At 39.8% G+C, this 20,480-nt stretch overlaps 1 protein-coding gene across 3 annotated transcripts in view; it reads right to left on the reverse strand.

Moving 5' to 3' along the window:
* The window catches only part of SMURF2 (SMAD specific E3 ubiquitin protein ligase 2), a 65,388-nt gene extending 57,463 nt beyond the window's left edge, over positions 1–7,925 (reverse strand). For all 3 annotated transcript variants that reach the window (XR_004780575.2, XR_004780576.2, XM_035558981.2), the window contains exon 1: positions 7,547–7,925. Coding sequence is in view for 1 of the 3 variants with exons in the window: in XM_035558981.2 (XP_035414874.1) it covers positions 7,547–7,598 (52 nt within the window). In the remaining 2 variants the exon portion in view is untranslated. The remainder of the gene's footprint in view (positions 1–7,546) is intronic.
* Positions 7,926–20,480: the final 12,555 nt, after the last annotated feature.

Consider the following 20,480-nt stretch of genomic DNA (forward strand, 5'->3'; position numbering starts at 1 on the left):
ATTTCTAATCTCAGGCAGTTACGCATGAATGTAATTCTATACATTTTACCTGGACATGTTCAGTTCTTTTAAACACACATTTAAGAATGTATTTATTTTTTTAAACAAGCCATATTCATAAGTACTCTAACCCAGATATATCTTTCTTCCCCCACCAAGAAAGATGATTCATTTTAGTACATTTACATTTTTCTGTGAAAACACTTGCACGTAGCAGACTACCTTTTACTCAAATGAAGCACACTTCTACTGAGTACACTCCATCTATCGCTCCTACGATTTGCACAAAGTAGCAGTTTTGCCACATGCAACTTTAGAAGCACACAGCCTGGTCTTTATTTGTATTATTAAAAAAATCACCATGTTGGCTCAAGTTTTCAGGAAACGTCCCTACTATTACTGATGCAGATTCTCACCTCCAATTAAATACGAGCATGATTGCATCTATAATTGCATTTATTTATGCACCTATTCACCAAACTCCGCATCGAGTAGCTAGGTACGTTAAAAAGAAGCATCATTACAGATATAATTAGTTCTGACTCCACTTAACTGCATTAGTAATATTAAAATCTGGGTCAAGGCAGAACAAAAATGAATGTATGTCACTGGTTTAGAACTGTTTCCTGCGATGGGCAAGGTAGGCCCCCAGCCCCACAAACAGCCTGCTGTTCCGCAAGCACCTGGCTGGCTTAAGTCACTGCTCACCCACACACAAGCCCACCCACAACAGACCTCCTCTATGCCCAGTTAAAAAGAGGGATGAGAGGAAGAGATTGATTTTAACTCGGATATATTCCTCGGCCCATCCTCTGTGCCAGCACAGCATGGAACAGAGAGATGCGTGCATCCTGAAAACGGTGCTGCGGGTGGGAGTGCTCGCACCATGGCACTGTCACTCTGCTCTCTGTGGCAATACGGCACCACACATGCTAATTTAAGCAGGAATAGTAGAACCTGGGTACATATTTTTACTGTGACCTGTAAATAACAGTTTGTAAGTGCTCTGCATATTTGAAACAACTTTTCATTATAGAAAGTACACACTGAACAGCAGCAAATGACACCACCAAAGCCATGGATGGAGCGACTTTCCCTTTCTGCAAGAAAACAATCCTTGTCAGTTGTGTTAAATACGTACTGATCGAGAGTCTTTCCAGAAAATTAATGACAGGATACAGCCATATAAACTGAAGTACTGCTTTTTCTGTCACTTTCAGAATTTTGAAGATATGAGTAACACATAAGCTGAGTAATACTTTTACACACTTTTGGAGAGATCAATCCTTTTAGTTTAATTTCCCTGAGCAACAACCAAAAAAATCTCTTAAGTAGTTTGAAGTAGAAAAAAGTAATTGCCAAGAACTTGCAGCATGCTAAAATACAGCTGATAGCGTAACACAAATATAGTGTGTGAGAGAGAACTGACCCTGAATCACCCCAAATGCATAGTCCCAGAAGGCCCAAAACAGAACCACGTTTTCTGTGGATTTACATTCAAGAAGAACCATGTCCATGGGCAGAAAGTCAAAAGATAATGGCTCTAAATCCCAGCTTTACCTGCTTTATCCTTTTTATGACCTTAACCATGTCAATTCTCCATTCTGGGCCAGTTTCCCCACTTAAACTGAGATGATAATGCTTAGCCAATTTAGTCCTGAGCTTTGTTATCTACAGATGAAGATTTCTTTAAAGTTACAAGCATTCTTATCTATACTTTCTCTGAGAGTATTTAAAGTTTAAGTAGCAAGAAAAAGTCAACAGTTTGCTTCCTTGAATACGCTATCGTCAAACATCCCACAAGATTTTGATCCTCTTTCCCCAAGAGGAAACGTGCTCTGCTAATAGCAGAAACAAACAGGAGCTGCTTCTGTATGCATTATCTAATATTACTGACATTAATCTTCACCAGCCTCTCAGAAGTCACTAAAATGATCTCAGACACCACATGTGTCATGAACGCTCAAATTTTATGTAATAAAGCATGCACAAAACAGCCGGTATAGCAACGTACACGTGCCATGAAGTCGCGTCAGAAGTCAGGTCATCTCATTATTGCGATGACAGGAGGGAAGACACCCAAAGAAATTACCCACATCTTCAAACACATGCAAGAAAGATGTGGCCCAATGGCAAGATGTCATTTCAGGTAAGATGGCAAAGCAAGGATAAGGATACACTTCAAAGGCCATGAGATAGAACAAAACATTAAAAGCTGTCTTCTTTTAGGGATCAACCCATTCACCTTAAGGACACAAAGATAAAATGTCTTCATCTTGGGCCTGATCAGATTTTCAGTAATTAGCAAAAAAGAAAATAGAAAAGAATTTGTCACCAATGGTTCAGTTACTCAGCTACGCAGACAGACATTATGGTATAGCTTAAGCTCTTTAAATGTAACTGAAAAGTACAATTCTGAAAACTAGTGACAATTTTTCCAGCCCAGAAATTCTATTTTATTCCCCTCCCAGTTTTATTTGTTATTTTCTAAACATTAGGGATGGATTTCCCATACGTCTCCTACATATGTCTCGGACATTACCTACAAACATAAATCCTCCACTAGGCTTTCACTCGATGCTTTCCTGATTCTACAATTAAGGACAAATATTGGGCCTTCTTACTCCTTTAACTGGAAGCTCATGTAGGATGGTTTTCCTACTATGATTTCCTTCTCTGAATCCTTTTTGATCTTTGCCACTATATCCCATTGCATATCCTTGAACACAAATACCTAATTTCATATCCAGACGAATAAAACTGTCATATATGCTGATCCCATTGAAACAAGCAGTTGAGAATGCTCTATACAGCTGCTCAGTTGTTTACTGCAATTCTACAGTCTGATTTATATGTATATAAATATCTACAACTACATACTATATATATACACATACACAAAGTGTATCTCTCTATATACATACAAAACACACACTTAACACTTTAATGAAAATATGGAGCACCCATCATCCCCTACACACTCTTACTACTAGATACATGCCTATTGACTTTGTAATGACTGGACTAGTTTCATGCAGCTACTATGTAATTTATTGATTCCAATCTCTTAAATGCTAGTTTTTAGTAAGTCAAGTCATTAAGTCAAATACACCTTAAGTGAAGGAACCCCATTGTTTTACTGTTGACTAAAGCCCATCTAAATACAGGCTGCTGGTCAAAGCAGCAGTCCTGCCCTCTCTTCAGCTTCTCGTGGCACATCCCTTCACCGCAAAAAAAAACATTTCTTGGTAGGATTAGGGTTCAGCTCATCACATAGCTAGCTACATAGTTGCTGGAGTCAACACAAGAGACTGGGGAGGAAAGCAAAATCAGGGTCTACTAAAAGAAAAGAAACAGAATTCGGACTTCAAGCTGATCTAGACTTGCACTACCACTTAAGTCAACTACAAAACCACAGCCTTGACACTCAAAATACTACTTTTATCCATCCATCAGTAATACTGTTCCTACAATGAAACTCTGCTATCCATAAACCTCAGCCCTGCCTCTAACAAAATTAAAAGGTTTGGAGATTCTACATTATGTTGCAAAACCTGAAGAATATTCTGTTTTTTATCTAACCAATATATACCTTTCTCAAGGATTATTATTAGCATCATAGAAAGACTTCCTAGGAACTCATTAAAAAGTAGCACTTTCTGCCTTCAATAGTATAACCTTATGGTAAAGTACCACCTTTGTACTGTAAGAAATTAAGATACAGTAAAATCAACAAGAGAGAAAGGAGATGAGATGTTACCCATTTTCTCCAACACACAGATCCAGTGCTTTTTATTTCCTCAATTAGCAAACTCTGCCAGGCAACCTGAAAGCCTACAGTAAGGAGAAAGCCGGATCTAACAGCTCTTCAGGCCTGCCTCTGACTCTTTACCAACAAAACTTTCCCAGCCCGTTCCCACTCTATCTGTGGGATATTTATTACAACCTTGTATAGTACAGCGTAACTGTGCTTTGTAGCTATAAGAGTATCTTCGCTTGTTAACTCTTCTGACAATAAATGCTAGCTGGAAGACCTGAACTAAGTTAAATTATGCATTAGCCTTTATTTACTCAATATAGTTTAGTATTCACGTAGCTTCGCAGATTTCAAAGTGACTTTGAAATTATCTTTCTACTTGATAAGGACAGCCTTACAGACTTCATTCAGATAACTGTCACTGTAAGTGAAAGCAGTCAGATGTAACTAGTTCAACATGAGAAAATTCACAGGTTAAGACATACAATATTTACTGAGCAACTGAAAGCAATGGTCATTGCTTGGTTTGAAAAACATGAGATTAATGTAGTCTTCAGCATTGAGGGTGGCTTTAGAAATGGGTATAGTATATTTACAAATCCACAAATTCAATAAAACACCAGCAAAAATCACAGTAAGAATGGAAGGGGATGACTGCACTTGCAGTTTTTATTGAATTCAGATATACTCAAAATTGGACTAGATAAAATAGCAGTAAAAAAAAATCCAGAGTTGAAGGAATTTTCCTTACATTACAGCTTCCTTGGATAACATTATTACAAGCTGCTAAGATAAATTCTGGAGAAGACCAGCACGATTCTAGACTTTAGCTAATTTAAATTACGCTGCCTATATTTTAATCATAAACAAGCATTTACACCCCCATACTAGAAGTTTCATCAGAAGACATAATTTTTGTATTTTAACAATAATCTATAGCTCAAGACTGTGCAAAATGCATCAACATACACATCACTAAAGACGTGGGTGATATTTACAACAGACAACTAAGACTACAAGCAGAAGAATAATCTTTGAAGAAACGTATAACACAGATGCACTGTAAACTAAATAAAAACTTACTAGAAGCATGCCACCGCTGTGGTTTTTCTCTGTTATGGAACCCAGACCTAAATAAACTGTTAAACACTTAGTGTAAAGGTATGCCAAACATTTCTCAGAACTTTCTTAAGGTCCCAACAAAGAATCAACCTTTTTTGCAAAATGAGGCCTAGGTTAAATATTTTATTTGGCTCCTCAAGATGGACTGAGAAGTTGGGCACTAGCTCCAGATCAGTTCTTGGACTCACATCAAACATTACCCTGTCATTTATCCAGTCAGTCAAAACAATGTTTTCCATCTAAACCTTTAATGTTTATGTCCTGAAAAACTGCTAATTGAATCCAGTTCTTGAAACCCATTCTTAATCTATACCATCTAATTTAGAGATAATGAACAGAAAAGATAAGTATTACACAACCTTTACAGAATTAATCCTATAAATATTCAAGCCAAAACAGAAGACTGCTAGTGTCATAAAGCCAAAGAAAATTAAGATTATATAGCATTTGTAAGTTTAAGAATAAACTTTTAAAAACACTGAAATATACAGATTCTTTTAATTCCAAACAGTTTTAGAATTCAAGAGTTCTCAAACTGCTTTTCCAATCAAACAGGGTAATCGAAACCACACAGAACCCTTAAAACTATTCCTAGGCAAGAACTGACAACATGTCAGCTCAATTAATAGAATTAAATACTTATAACAGCTTTCCTTAAACATGTAAAACTTCCTTAGAACAAATGACTTTATATGGAACAACATACAGTTAGCTAAAGCATAAAATACCTCAAGTCTTTCTAACTTGAGAAATAGGCTAATATTTCGTATAAGCTTCCAAATGGCAGAACTGGTACCCAGCAACTGCAAAGAGCTGCTAAATGTGGCATAGTCCCTATAAAGACAATTTTGCCTGCATCCATCCCTCCGAAAATATAAAACAATAAAAATCTCAGAAACATTCCTCAAGAACATACCTGCTTCTTTTGGGGAGTGATTGCTCAACTACACAGTCTCTTCAATATATAAAACCACAGCCTATTTCTGGCTCACAATCACATTCCCTATAACGTATTTATATTGTCAAAGACAGGATTAGATGACATGCTTAATCCTTAATAAAAATAATATAAATATAAAACAAAAAAGAACACAAAATAGAAAGGTGAAACAGACAACTGCGTGAACGGTATTTTCCATACTTTTACAAAAGGCTCCAGACTACTTTTTAATGTTTCAAAGATAAGCATGTCTGAGCACTCACTGCTCAGGAAAAAAAGCATTAAAGTATTGCATCAATAAAGCAATAACCTGAAGAGAAAGCTACAAAACACTCTGCAAAAACAAGGCAGTGCTGTTCCCTGCATCAGTCCCAGCTATGCTTAATTTAAGAGCTCTATTTCTAAGTGTAATATATAGATACTCACAAATCTCAATGAAAACTAGACTATAAATTGAGTCAAAGTACTTTCAAAGTAAAACATAAGTAGATGCATTTTATTTTTCCCTATAAAAACAGCATACTTTGAAAAATATGTGGGAAACCACCTCTTTTTATTAAGACATTAAACTAGAAGTATTTCAGATACACCAAAAAAAATAGATTAATTCTTTCAGTTTTTTTGTGTTTTTCTTTTTTTTTTTAACGCATTTGTTTGGTAAGCTGGCTAAATACACTATTTGCAGACCAGAGTACTTGCAGCATTACCCATTATCTTCTAATTGCTTACCTTCATGCTCTCACAAAACACAAAATATGGTTTATCTTATAGTGGGAGGGTAGGGGACTCACAATGGTTTTAGATAGCTCTTTTCTATAAAGCAGTCTGTATTTTTTTTAAATAAAGCTCTTGTAGAACTTCCAGTATTTTTTCCTCTAAACCTATTTACCTGGATTCTTATATGTAAAAGAAGTTACTTTAAATACATAGAAATAACTTATTTTTCTTCCCACCACCACGTAGATGATCAGTTTTTATGATATTTTCAAATATTAGAGGTCAAGTGACTATTAGATGTCTTCTGAAAGAGGGCTGGCCCCATAAGGCACTATATCAAACGAATAGTACACAGTCTCAACTAAGGAAGTTGGCTTGAAAAAAATACAAACAAACAAAGAAATCAAAACAAAGCGTGTGACAGTTTCTTTCAAGTTCACACTGAGAAGACGAAGGGGGGAGAGAAAAAAAAAAAAAAAAAAAAAAAAGCGGGGTTAGCCGGGAAGTAGGCTCAGCTGCCCGCTGCCTCAAAGTTTCCCCCGGCCCCGGCTCTCCCGCTCCGGGAAGCTCCGGGCTGCGGCAGCCCCGAGCAGCCCCCGGCTTCCCCTCGCCCCGGCCCCGCCGAGACATTTCGGTGCCGAGGCGCTGACCCCGCGGTGCGGGGCAGCGGGAGGAGAGGGTAGAAGGAGAAGGAAGAGCTCACTTTTTTTTTAATCCTTTTCTTTCTTTTAATTGTCCCCCTTCTCCCTCTCTCCCCCCCCCCCTCCTGAGGCCTGAGACTCCTCCAACCCCAGGTTCAACCTCAAATACACATGGAGGGAGGGAAGGAGGGAGGAAGCTCCCCGCAGCCTGCTCCCCGGCCGCTCTCCCCGCCGCTCCCCGGGGACCGCGGGCTCCCCCTCCCCGCGGCCCGAGCCCCGAGCCCCCCGCTCCGTCCCGCTCCCCCCCGGCCCAGCTCGGCCCCGGCGGCAGGCCCGGCCGGGGCTCCCCGGCGCGGCGCTCAGCCTCACCTGTCAGTCGCAGCTTGACGGGCCCGTTCCTCCGAGCCCCCGGGTTGGACATGGCCCCGGCCGCGGCTCGGGCTCGGCGCTGCCCGGCCCGGGGCTGCCCCTGCCTCTGGGGCCGGGACGGGGGCCGGGGGGAGGGGACGCGTTAATGGAGTCGGGCTGGGCGCTCAGGGCAGCGGCGGCCGCCGGAGGAGGAGGAGGAGAAGCCCGGATGTGCCCAGCGTCGCCATGAGCGGGGCCGGGGCCGAGGAGGAGGAGACGCGGCCGCCTTCCCTTCTCTTCCTTTCCCTTCCCTTCCCCGCCCCCTAGCCCGCAGCCCGGGCGGCGAGCTCAACAAAGCCGGGGACGGAGCCGCACGACCGATGGACGGACGGACGGACGGACGGCCGCCTTCCTTCCCTCCCTCCCCCGGCCTGCCCTGCCCTCAGGGGAGGCCGCCCGCCCCCCGCCGGGCCCGGCAGCCCGGGGTTGTCGCTCCCGTCTCCCGCTCGTTGTCGGGGCCCGGCTGTGAGCGGAGGGCGGGGGGCCGCGCAGGGTGGCACCAAGCCGCCCGCTCCTCCTGGGAGAGCTGGGGGCGGCGGGGGGGAGCGGGTGAACTGGCACGGCCTGAAAGGAGGGAGGCGAGAAGGGGGGGGAAAAAAAGGAGAAAAAAAGTAAAAGAGGAGGAAGTTGATAATGAAGTTGCGGGGGGGGTTGGGCCAGGAGAGTCAAAGGTACAAATGGGAAACGAGCGTACGGCTGTGAGTTGAAAGCCGGACTGAAACAGGTACAGCCACGTTCGGGAGTGTTTGTGGTCTGGGGCAGTATTTTGCACAGGTAGGGTGGCACAGGCTGGCCCTGGAAACTGTAAACTTTGGACTGATTGACTCGTTATCAGTGCTTCTTCAAAATTAGCGCTTGTGTTAATTGCCATTCTCAAAACTGAACATCAACAACAAAAGGCCTTGCGTTCTCACTGTGTGGCCTAATTCAGCTCTCAGCCTGGAGGAAAGGTGACTCCTTCCAGAGTCTTCCCAACCCTGCGTGCACCTCCTGTGAGCACCATGCTGCACTGAGTCTCAGGTGGCTTTTTGCAGTGCCCAGCACAAGTGTGAAAGGGGCTTCTGAAGGGTGGGAAAAGCTCCCAGAAAAGCTGTGAAGGTTGCCACAGTACTTTACCTTAGAAAACTGTGCTAATAAACCACACACCTATGTTTTACTAACAACCTTACTAATATTCTATACGTTTGCATGCAACTCATTCAGTCCTGTCATTGCACTGGTTTCTTCCTGTTGAGGCAACCTGTAAAGTATTATCATACAGGTAGTCATAGATTAGGATCCAGGCTATGAAACACGATCCAGACATGGGATTAAAAGATGACCTATGTTTCATAGGTTATATGTTTCATAGAGTTTATAATGTATCTTCTGCATGGCCCAGGAGGTTTACTTTCTGGAGTTACACACAATGGAGAACTGAACTAGCATGTCCAGAGTTGTCCTGCCCTGACTGAGCTCAGGTCTTGGGCCTCATTAAATCAAATCTGGGTGCAGGAACTGATTTTTTTTTTCCCACTGAAGGCCTTGAAAGTGGGATATGATTCTCAAAGTTCTCCCCCTTAAAATGAGAACGCGTACCCTCCCCACACTGGGAATGTGTGGACTCACATCTCCTTCCTCCCAAAGCGTGTCTTAAGCACCAGATTCTTCCAGGTGGAAATTTTCAATGGTTCCTGCTGCAGTAGCACCACTGTTCCAACGTCACTTCACCTGGGAATGGAGAAGTCCTGGGATCAAGCCCCTTCCTCAGCCAGGATTACATCTGTTTCCTGTGCAATTGCCTGTTGAGTACAAACACAGCAAGTGTTAGTAAAGAATCTTTCTTTACAGTATAGCTAGAGCACAAGAGATAATGCCCTGATTCATTCATTGCTTACCCAGCATTTCAAGCAAAGAGAATTTAAAACAAGTCTAACCTTAATTTACTACAAAACACAGACACAATATACCTGCTGATTCTATGGTTTATATATGCTGCACTGAAACAGTTAAAAAGCTGTTTTATCATAGTTACATAAATTCACATGCACCTCAAAGACATTCCAGGTGTCCTGATTCTTGCATCAAAAAAAAAAAAAAAAGGGAAGAAGAAAAATCAGCTTTAATAATTGAAGGTCATATTATTAAAGTTTCAGTCTGCTGTAAATTCACATAGTCAGGTCATTATCCATTTCCAAAACCAACTATATAAAGCAAATGGCTGATGGTTTGCAAATATTGCAGCATTACCTGGCCACTGCTGAACTGAATAGAAAAACAAAATACAAAGCCACTTTTCACATGCTTCACATATTTCTAGGTTACTATACGTTTTCCTAACGTGATGGTTATTTGTTTCTGGGGTCTTGCGGTGCACTCTGGACGTAGCATTCAATAATTCTGATACGATTTGACAAAAGTATTTCAGGTTATGTTAAATATAGTACTCTTGCTACGTGATCTTTTTCTAAAGGATAGCTAGTGTCAGACATTCATTGCAATGCTAATATTGAAAAAACAACTATTGGGATTAAATAAAGTATTTCATTGCTTAGTAGGTATTTGGACATTTTATTGCTTTCATTAAAAGTGTTTTTTAATGTAGTTTCATAGTTTTTCACAAAGCAACTTGCTGAACTATAGATTTTTCAAAGATTTTTGAACAGGCTGCCCCCCTTCCAATGAAAATCCTGTGATATATTGCAAGTGTTAGAGCATTAATTAAGAATCCATGCATTTGTGTCACTATACAGAATGCATTGGCTGCAAGATAACTGTTACTGCCATGCACACAAAGATGTGTAGTATTTGATTATACTTATTTGTTTATTTTTAAAATACAACTACATGACTTGAGACTATTTACTGATATATCCAAAATGCATCAGTGACACCTAAGAAAGTCCTGTTCAGTGGGTATGTATTTAATAGGGTGAGAGAAGAGGGGCTTTAGCTCTCATTAGCATCTCACAGACACAATGCACATCCCATTTAGGTCAGGACGATGTCCTTTCTTGAGTAAGGTTTGTAGAAATGACCTAGATTATGTTGCACTTGGATAGACAAATGCACCAGATGCAAAATGCTCTTTTCTTCCCTTCTGGCTTTGTGCAAGCATTACAACGTCTGTACCCTGGATGTTCTACAGATGTTTCTGTCCCATGATGTCTCACAATTTTCTGTAGGGAAATCGACATTTTTAGTCATTGCTCCCCTTCACTGAGTAGGATTGCCAAGCAGCAGAATTTAAGACGAGCAGCTCAGTAAAGGATCTGTGCAAGATCTGCAGCGAACAGAGGTCAGGGAGCCTTGCAAAGTGCCAAGAACTGCAGGGAATGTAGGAGACCAAAGATACTGACAGCACCTGATGATTGAAAGTGCTACTTTTCCAACAAAAAAATTCCACATGAATGTTACGATCCAGAGAGTTTCTTGTGCCAATGCTATCCCCCAAGTTCTCAAAATATTCTCAGATTAATGGAACAGATATCTCACTGATCTAGCTTTAGGTTTTATAAGCCAACGGTTTACAGTAAATGTTGTGTTCATGTAGTTCCATTTCAAGAGTGAGAAGAGGTTTCACACCTAACAGTGCTGATCTTGTGAGGTAAGCAAGTAAATATCATCATTAACTGCTGACAAGTGATCTGTGTTTCACTCTAACTTGATATCATTGAGCAACAAATCCTTTCAAGATGAGGTAGCTAGCTCAGATCCAGAGGGAAGGGAGTGCCTTGCATCACCCCACAGCTCACTTTTTGGATGTCAGCCTTGCTGCTGGACTCAGGAGGAAGTCCCATCCAATCTTCTTCAGCCAGAAGTTAGCAACTGAGACACAGTTGGAGTCTGCATACACATTGGAGGCAGTGTATAGGGAGAGGGTGAGCTCAGACATCTACAGGACTCTGACAGTGTTGTAGAGGATTCCAGAAGGACAAATTTAACAGTTGGTATTAGTGAAATTTTTGAAGAAATACGTAGAAATACAAAATCTTTTGTTCTATGGCTGCACAAAAAGGGGCCTCGATTCTTGAATTTCCCAATAGGAAGAAAAAGAAGGCTTTGCATTCACAGTTCTCAAAGGATTTAGTGGTTTTGGACACTGGAAAAAGTGAACAAATGTCTTTAACCAAATAGTGCTCATTTTCAGAAGAGGATAGTTGTTAATCTTTTGGAGGTGAGGTCCTCTGCCTCTTTAGAAATGGAAGAGCACACTGGAAACTCATTCCTCGGCATGTGTTCAAAGCAAAAGGACATATAAGAATTACATTCCATTTCTTTCTGTATAGAGGTTTAATCACACCACATTCCTTTAGCAGTAATGAGAGCTGGCTGGTGTTACACTACATTCTTCCCCAGCTTCTGTGATGATATCAAGGAAGCAAAAGAGTCCTGCCACTATTGTTAAGTTTTTCTGAGTAAATTGAAAGGTTAAAACAGTATTTTCCTCAGATAATTTTTAAAAATCAAACCATTTAAAATTTTCTGGATTGTATTTCTTCCTACTAGTCTTCCTTTACTCAATATCCCAATGTTGTGGTTGAACTGGAGACACCACCACTAGAGATCATGGAGTTACAGACAGCTGATTACAAGAGAATTATACCCGTTTCCTTTTTCTCTCTGTTGCATTTTCATTGTATGTGTAACCGTTAATGCTAAATGCATATTTTTGCCACATAATGGTGTAATTCTGAGTGGAAAAGTGTTATAGCAATATATACCTAGGCAACCCCATTAAGATTTATCCGGTCCAATTTCACTTGAAGAGAAAAGTTTGAAATATTTACACAAGACTGTTCCCTTTCTTAGACTGTTAATATTTTACTTTTTTTTTTCACTAAGGGCTTGTTAATACTATCAAAAAATACATAAAAAGAGAAATTTTGAAAAAGTTAACATTTATACTACCAGCGTAGCCTACCCCTTCTTTAATTTACCTGAATAACTAATTCCCTTTCAAAGCATTTCCATTCATCTCAATGTAAAACATGATTTTAAATACTAGTGCATTTGCCTGACATTGTACTGTAACTTTCACTAGCACGTTCTGTCTGTCCCAAGCCAATTTCCACAATTAACAGCAAGTGTCTTCAAAGGAGGAACTTTCCCTTGCAGTCTAAATACAGTGCCTAATAACAAGTAGGCAGTATCTAAGTTGATGTCCCAATATACTCTCAATAAAATCCAGTCATTAGTAACTCTAAATTTATAATAACAAAGCTCAGACTCCAAATTTTTTTGTGAAAACTGGAATCTGGGCAAACTGTCTTTCAAAAGAACAATGACCTAAACAAGTTGTTTCCTTAAGTATAAGCAAAATACTTACTGTCCTGAAACGTGCAGTAAGAGAACAATGAGTGTAAGCGATCTGTGTGCATATCACAGCTACTGTAAGAATCTCAGAAGAGAATGTGTTTGGACCCCATATTGCTTCATTGTCTGAAAGATAATGAAACAAAAGATATCTTGATTTTGCAGAACTGACTTGCAGAATCTTTCTCCTCCTCACTGATTTTGCAGGTGATGACTTCCCGATGCCACCTAGAACACTGCTTTCTGTGATCTCTTTCAGCCTTGACCTGCTTCATCAACATATTTGCCTGCAAAGGGCACCATTCCCCTCGTCTACCTCTCTAGCACAGTTTTTTTTCTCTTAATCCTTCTCTAATCCATTCATGACTTGTTAAAATAGCAAACGTACTTCCTAGATTCACTGCAGGTCCATCGCATTTTTGTCTTGTTCCTAAATGGAATTCTGTCCGTTGTGAGGCTTTTTGCTACCTTCCCTGCTGCTATCTTGTATGAAAGGATCAAACTCTACTGAAGTCACATATAAAATGCTTGTGCATTTGAGGAAGAGAAAACTAGCAATCAATACTTTAATTTTGTACAAAACTACTTATTATCATTTGCAGATTATAATTATCAGACTGCATTGCTTTGGTTGCTGGTGAACTGAATAAACTACATTCAAGTATTCAAATGCACATGCTTAAATACCTGGTTTAACTCTGATATCATTACTGCTCAGAGACAAAGAGAGTTTACCCAGCTGTGGAAGACATACCTATCAGAGTTATATGCTGAAGAAACATGTCTAGACAGAGGCTCTGGTTCTCACTAAGACTCCCTTTGACATGCAGAGACAATGTTTATGCAAGAGGTCAAGATTCAATCAATTTCTCAAGCTGGAGCTTGAGATGAAACTTTTCAGGAGAAGAAACTAGGAAGGAAATCTCCACCCATATGCTGGCTACTGAAAAAGGGGACAGAAGCTGGGAGCAGCAGACACCATAGCCCTCTGAGACAGGATGTGTCTTGGGGAAATGATGTGTCTCTGAAGGGAAATGACTGCAGCTGTGGCTACAAAAAAATTCATGAGCTCCCATATCACAGGATTTTCCAGTGGTTAGTCACTAAGATAACTTCTAAATCCATCCATCCAGAGCAGATTAGTAACTGATGCACAGATATTCCATGCACTTCTTTAGCCGTGTTATTTCCTCTTCATCATGGTCCCGCAGGATAGCACTATCCTAATGTGACTTTAGATGAAAAAGAAGAAAAAAACCAACCAGGTTTTAAAGACAGGTATTGACAGATCATAAATAGAGGTACTGCATTATACTTTATTACTAGCCAGAGTCTAAAATTCACTTTCTGAAAGTTTTGTTCTCATTTACACTAGTGTTCTAACTCCAGCACTGTTGTCTAACTCAAGTCAACACCATTCCCTGTTGTTGAACCTGCACTGACCCAATGACAGACTTCACACAGCATTTTTAACAGCCCAGCACAAAGGGCAGAGCCTAGTTTCACAGTCTTTAAGCATAGCGAAATATCTTAGGCCTAAAGATTTTCCCTCATTTGTCTTACCTTCAATATCAGCAGGAGTGCCAACTCAAAGTACAAACTAGGTCCTCAATGACCTGGGCCTAAAGGGTCTATTTCTGAAAAAAATAAAATAAAAATTTCTCCTGCCCATCCCCCCCCCCCCAAAAAAAAAAAAGCCTTTATTTTTGCTTGATTTCACCTTACTTATCCATAAAATACTGTTGATAATACGATGCCTTTACTGGACTCTTTGAAGGCCAGCTTCGTCAAGTGCCTTGAGAGCTATGTGCTAAGTATTCCAACTAATTACTAAGGTTTCCCTGAAGAATTGCATGTTCCATCATGCACTTACACTGCAGGACTTTCTCATGTTGCTTTGTGAATTTTATCCTTGGATTTATTTGGCTAATATAAATAGGTTCATAAAAGACCTTCCTGAATAAGACAGAAGCAATCTCCTCTGAGTGACATGTATCAAGAATTTACTACCGTACTACAACATCTGTCTCTAGATATAGTCTGATTCAACTTGACACTGTGTATTTGTCCCAGTGGTATGCAGCTTAGACAAATGAAGTGTTATTAGGAAGACTGTCAGCCCAAACTATTTAAAACAGTTGACATAAAGCACTGTTTTCGACCAAGCCATATTATTTAGGCACTAAAGGAATACCAGGCCTTCTCTAATCTTTCCTATCCCCTGTGGCCTAGCATCAATTTGAAACAATAATTCTGTTGTCTGCAAAAGATGAGCTGTAAAATCTCCTATATTGTAAGTCTCTCCAAGTCTTAATTATGCTGATGCCAAGAGCAGGGTGCCACTGACAGCAATGCCAAAAGCTGACTCAGTTCTGCTTCTACAAATTCACCCCTTAGACACCACTGATCAACAGTGATACGCTGGAAGGTAGCCGCCACATTAAATCTCTCTCTTAGCCTAGTTAACATCAGGCTTGTGCCACAGCCAGTATATAATGCCTTCGAAGAAGTAAAAAAATGTTCTATGATGTACCTTCCATCCATGCAGCCAAGGAAAGAAGAGATGCTTTCCTGACTCCCCCAAACTGCTAGAACATTATCTGATAAGCCATAATACTTTGGCATAATTAGCTTGTTCTCATTGCCCATCGTTACTTATCTAGATATTCAGGGATTAAAAACTCATGTTTCTGGCTTTACAGAATTGCATACATGTCAGGGGTTAAAATGAGGTTTCAAGAGGGCCAATTTATCCCATTCCAATCTCTTATGGAGACACAAATACTGATATGGATAGGCAATGAGGCTGGCAACAGACTTCTCTGTCTATCTAATGTTGGCAGAGAAAGCAAGCATCTTGGGGCAGCGTAAATCATTTAAACAAAACATTATAGTTCTGATTTTCTGTGTTTCTTCAACAAAGTGGAAGTTTTTCCATGTGTCTCATACAAGTTACTTCCAAACATTTTCATTCAAGAAATGAGTTTCATTCCAGGAGAGCTATCGAACTGTAACATTATTATGTACTTCTACAGGTTATTGAATCTGCAAGGTTCAACAACAAAAATAGCTAACAAAACCTTAACCCCACAAGATTATTGTTTTCTGCCATGGGGAAGCAAACAGAATGAGCTGTCCTAAAGGGTGTGTAATGCATATAGTCATACAGTTTTCTGAATTACTGCAAAGAACCTAGGCTAACCAGCTTTTGAAGCACTGAAAGCATTCCCCCCTTTGTCTTGCATTAACAAGTGTGTAGACCTTTATCAACAAAATGATTTAATCTGAAAAATGATAAAGCAAGGTTGCAAGCTACATAAGAACAGCCCACATATTTAAGTAGGTTAGTAGGCCTAGTGAAGTGCTAAAAGTAACCCAAACCTGTCAACATGTCTTCAATTGTTCTTTTATTCCACTCTTGAAAGCCTTTAACATAGAACTGGCGGAACAGTGTTTTTTTGTTTGTTTTTGTTTTTACTTTTAGCAGTAGAATTCAGGGCCAACATGTCTAGCTAGGTAACTTGTCTAATAAAAGATGTGAGGTCTTGCTTCTGCAATCAGGTGTAATCATTCTGCAAAGTGATGCATCTAGCCCCTATATGCATATATATGCATTCACTGACTACACATTTATATATTTTTGAGTGAATGCTATATCTCATTTATTCTGTAAACCACATTGCACAGTTTGGTTACTACAAATTTAACAAGCATTTGGAATACATTGCTAGAAAACATTATGTTCCAATTTGAGTCGAATCCACAGTCAGTTGGCTATGAGGAAGTAAGCTTTCCGTTTAGTTAGAATGTTTTTTTTTAAATTTTTTTTCTTTTTTTTTGTTTGTAACTATGGCACACTGAATTCTGTTGACAGCTGCAAATCCGCTGTGCAATACAGCAGATCAAATTTTGTATTTTGCAGTAGTTTAAGATATCTGCATATGCTATTGGTTATACTGAACAGAAAAGTTTTTAAAGGTAGTCAGGACAAAAGGTGGTTGTAAGACTGGGCCAATCTGATTTTTCTTAAGTTAATTCCAGGATTATTTGTTATTAAAATAGGTTTTATTGGAAATGATTAGATCCCCATTGCCAGTCTTCCTCAGACACCTCTGTTTCTCTTTTCTGGCTTAATTTAAATCTTGCATACTTTCTGCCATCCCGCCTCTGCTTACGTTTTCCTTTTCTAATCCATGTCTGGCCACAGTCTGCAGGTGTTGATATGCACTTATGCACAGATGGGGTAATAGCTTCAGTTTTAGGAACTATATAAAACATTTTTTCTACACAGAGAAGAAGGATTTCTGGTTATTTCAAGTCAAAGTTTGCAAAGCCGTTTTTAAGAAATGGAATGTGGATGTCCTGTCACACACCTCGCCCCTTTATTTTTCTATATTGGTAATGTGCTCTCTATTGTAAGTTATATGGACTACAACAATGTTATTTTTTTAGCCATTAGGGGAAAGGAAATGACATATGGAGAGAATTCAAGTCCCTCCTCATTCCTAGAGAGTCTATCCAGAAAGTCAGTACGCTGAGCTGCGTCCAAGTGTCGTTTCCTGCTCAGAATTGGGAAGGGGAGTCGGGGGTGGAAAGAGAAGGATACGTAACACTAAATTGCTGCTTCTGATTAACAGCAACATTCTGCAAATGATTTCACAGTATTGCTTTGAACAGAATTGAACCTCTGCAGCCCAAATATGTGTAGCAATCCACTGATGAAAGAGCTATTTTTACATCTGTTTCATATAGTGGGTAAAAATGAAGTGATTTGGATGATGGAAATGTTCCTTGGAGATTATTCAAGATTTTCTGATAACTTTGTACATCCATTCTTCCACATGCCCACAGAGCACAGCTACATACTCCTGGTATTATAACAATTCTACCACCATGAACCTGTACACAATCCAATCTGTTACAGATAACAAATTAAGCAGCTTTCTACTACTTATATAAATAAGAAAACACATGTTCGAAAGCTGATTCCATAATTTTCGTTTAGTATTGCAATGCAAATTGAGAAAGATATGAAATAAAGTAGAACACTTTCCTAGTATACTGACTCTTTGACTGCGCTCAGGGGTGTAATCCAACCTCTTCCCCAGTGAAATCAGTGCCCTTGATTTTGCTTTAGTATGTCAGTCAATTGAAACTCCCTTCCTGACGTATGATTTATCATCATTTCTGGATATGGCCCATTGTTTTGTTTAAATGATAAGCACAACATTTTAATGTGGTCACGTTCTGCTTAGTAAGAATTAACTGGATTTTTCTCCACCCTGCTTTAATTTTTCTCTCCTTTCCTCATCACTTTAAATCCCAACTTTACTTTCCTCCCACTAATGACGCTCCCTAGGGTAGTGGGTGAACTGCAACCTGGAAACAGGCCATGGCTCTTCCACGAAATATTCTGGCTTCAGCGGAAGAGTGTCCATTTCCTGGAGCCAGTCTGAGACAGACAGTGCTCTGCAGTCAGAAACAGGACTGGAATCCAGTGACCCTTATTCCACATGAAGTGCTGTGAAACTGAAGACACATCAGTTCTTTCTTAGCTGTCTATATGTTGAGTTCCTGCCTGACTTGTATCAGTGGCCATGTTATGGATCAGAAAGAAGGAAGTGTTTTCCAAACACAATGAACAATGTTACACACTTGCAGGTTGAATATTCTTCTTAAGTCTGCAATAGGGTTAGGTACATCCTTCCCAGCCTTAGGATGGCTCACCTAAATTCCCTCTTAGACTTCTCTAACACGTTTCCTAACCTTGTTAACATTATATATCTAACATTATTTCCTCTGAAGGTGAGTTGAGCTTAATTTTTTTGCTCAGGCCAAAGAGTTAATGCGTTTCCTATTAGGTTTTAAGTGAGAGTGTCAATGTTTTCCTCCCTACGCCATATATGACCAGTCACAATTAATCTTCATTAATTACTTCTGTTTTGAATAACAGTACTTTTTTCACAAATTGCACACGTTCCCAAGATTTAATCCTATTCTCAAACATTATTTCATTACCTTATCACAGATGAGATTCAATACTCCTGGGATAATGCTATATTCAGCAAAAGGCTAATTATAACCAGAGGTCCCATGGGTTGACTAGAGGAATGGACATGAGGATTCCCAGGCTCCAGGTTAATTCAACTGCTACTTTCTGGATGTCTGTGGATAACTTTCTTGTATCACAGTTTGCTCTGCTGCAAAATAGAAGAGACCTGTGAAATATCATTGGTTAGTGAATTCCTTTTCCCACAAACCTACAGCTGTTCCTTTTTGCTGATATACCATCACGTATTTCTGTTCAATTTAAATTATTTTGTATGGAGCAGCAGGAAGCAGCTTCACTTAAGAGAATATTTTACAGTTTAAATCACAGGAAAACAAGAATAGATTTCTGCTAATTTAAACACTTCTAGCTTTTCCATGCATTAAACCCTTCTTCCTGTATTGGAAAGTGAATGGATACCCTACTGAAAATCAGGACCACAAAGCCTCTGCTCTTCCTTCAGAGCCTCACATCTTAGGAAACAGCAAGTGGAAGCAATCCCACAAGCAGAATTTCCTAGCATCAGAATTTCAGAGGTGGTTATGTTTTCTGGGATCTTGGACTGAAATCCTGCCACCAGTCCACAGATAAAATAGCACTAGCAACAACTGCATTCAAGGCCAGTTGATGTCAGCAGGGGTCTGTTACTGTTGCTTTCAGCACAGCAGAGCAGGCAGACTGGCACATAGGCCACCAGTCATTTATTCCAGCCCTTACCCTGAATTAGGCATTTACCAAATAAATAATGCTGGCTCTTAAATCTGGCTAGGTAACATACACGTACAAATAAGTACCTCTTGCCTTTTGCTCCTACCATTTTTTAAAGCTAGAAACACAGCCTAATGGGTGACTAGGAGCCTAACCTCAGAAATAGTTTGCATTTTCTTAGAATAAGGGAGTGACTCACCCCAGTCACTTACTCATAATCACTGTAGTTTGTTGCTTGTGGAAACACACACTGCCAAGAGCAGGACTTATTGGTGGATAGGCTGAATACACTTTTCTTGGATAAAAACGAAGTCTTGGTCCCCAGAAAGTTAATTATTAAGCCACTGAGCTGTCAGGCATCTAGAGAAGAATTTGCAGTGTTCTATTATTAACTTAGTATATTAGATAATTCTGAAACCAGTATATCAGGAAGGAAAAGTAGAGATAACACTATTCAACAAGCATTCTGCATTCTCATCTCCTTTTCTACATAAAGAGAAGTCAATTTGACTTCATATGTGCTAAAAAGCAATTAAAGTAAGTTGTGTGTTTTAAAGTAACAGTACCTGATATAACACTTTTAAAAGATTATGCCTTACATTAAATATTTAGTCTGGTTAAATACTCAGGAATTAGCACATAGTTGTTTCCTGTAACTACAAGACGTTGCCTGAGGGATTTTATCTCAGTATTTTCTTAAAAGGAAAATCAAGTGTGTCATACCTGAGTGCCCCACTCTGGATGAAACTTCACAACAATCTCTTAAAAGCAAAAAAGAAACTGCAATGCTGTCTGTAGCACCCTCTACCGGAAGATGCATTATTTTACAGAATTAGATATCTA

This window comes from Cygnus atratus, chromosome 18 (assembly GCF_013377495.2).
Source record: "Cygnus atratus isolate AKBS03 ecotype Queensland, Australia chromosome 18, CAtr_DNAZoo_HiC_assembly, whole genome shotgun sequence".
NCBI lineage: Eukaryota > Metazoa > Chordata > Aves > Anseriformes > Anatidae > Cygnus > Cygnus atratus.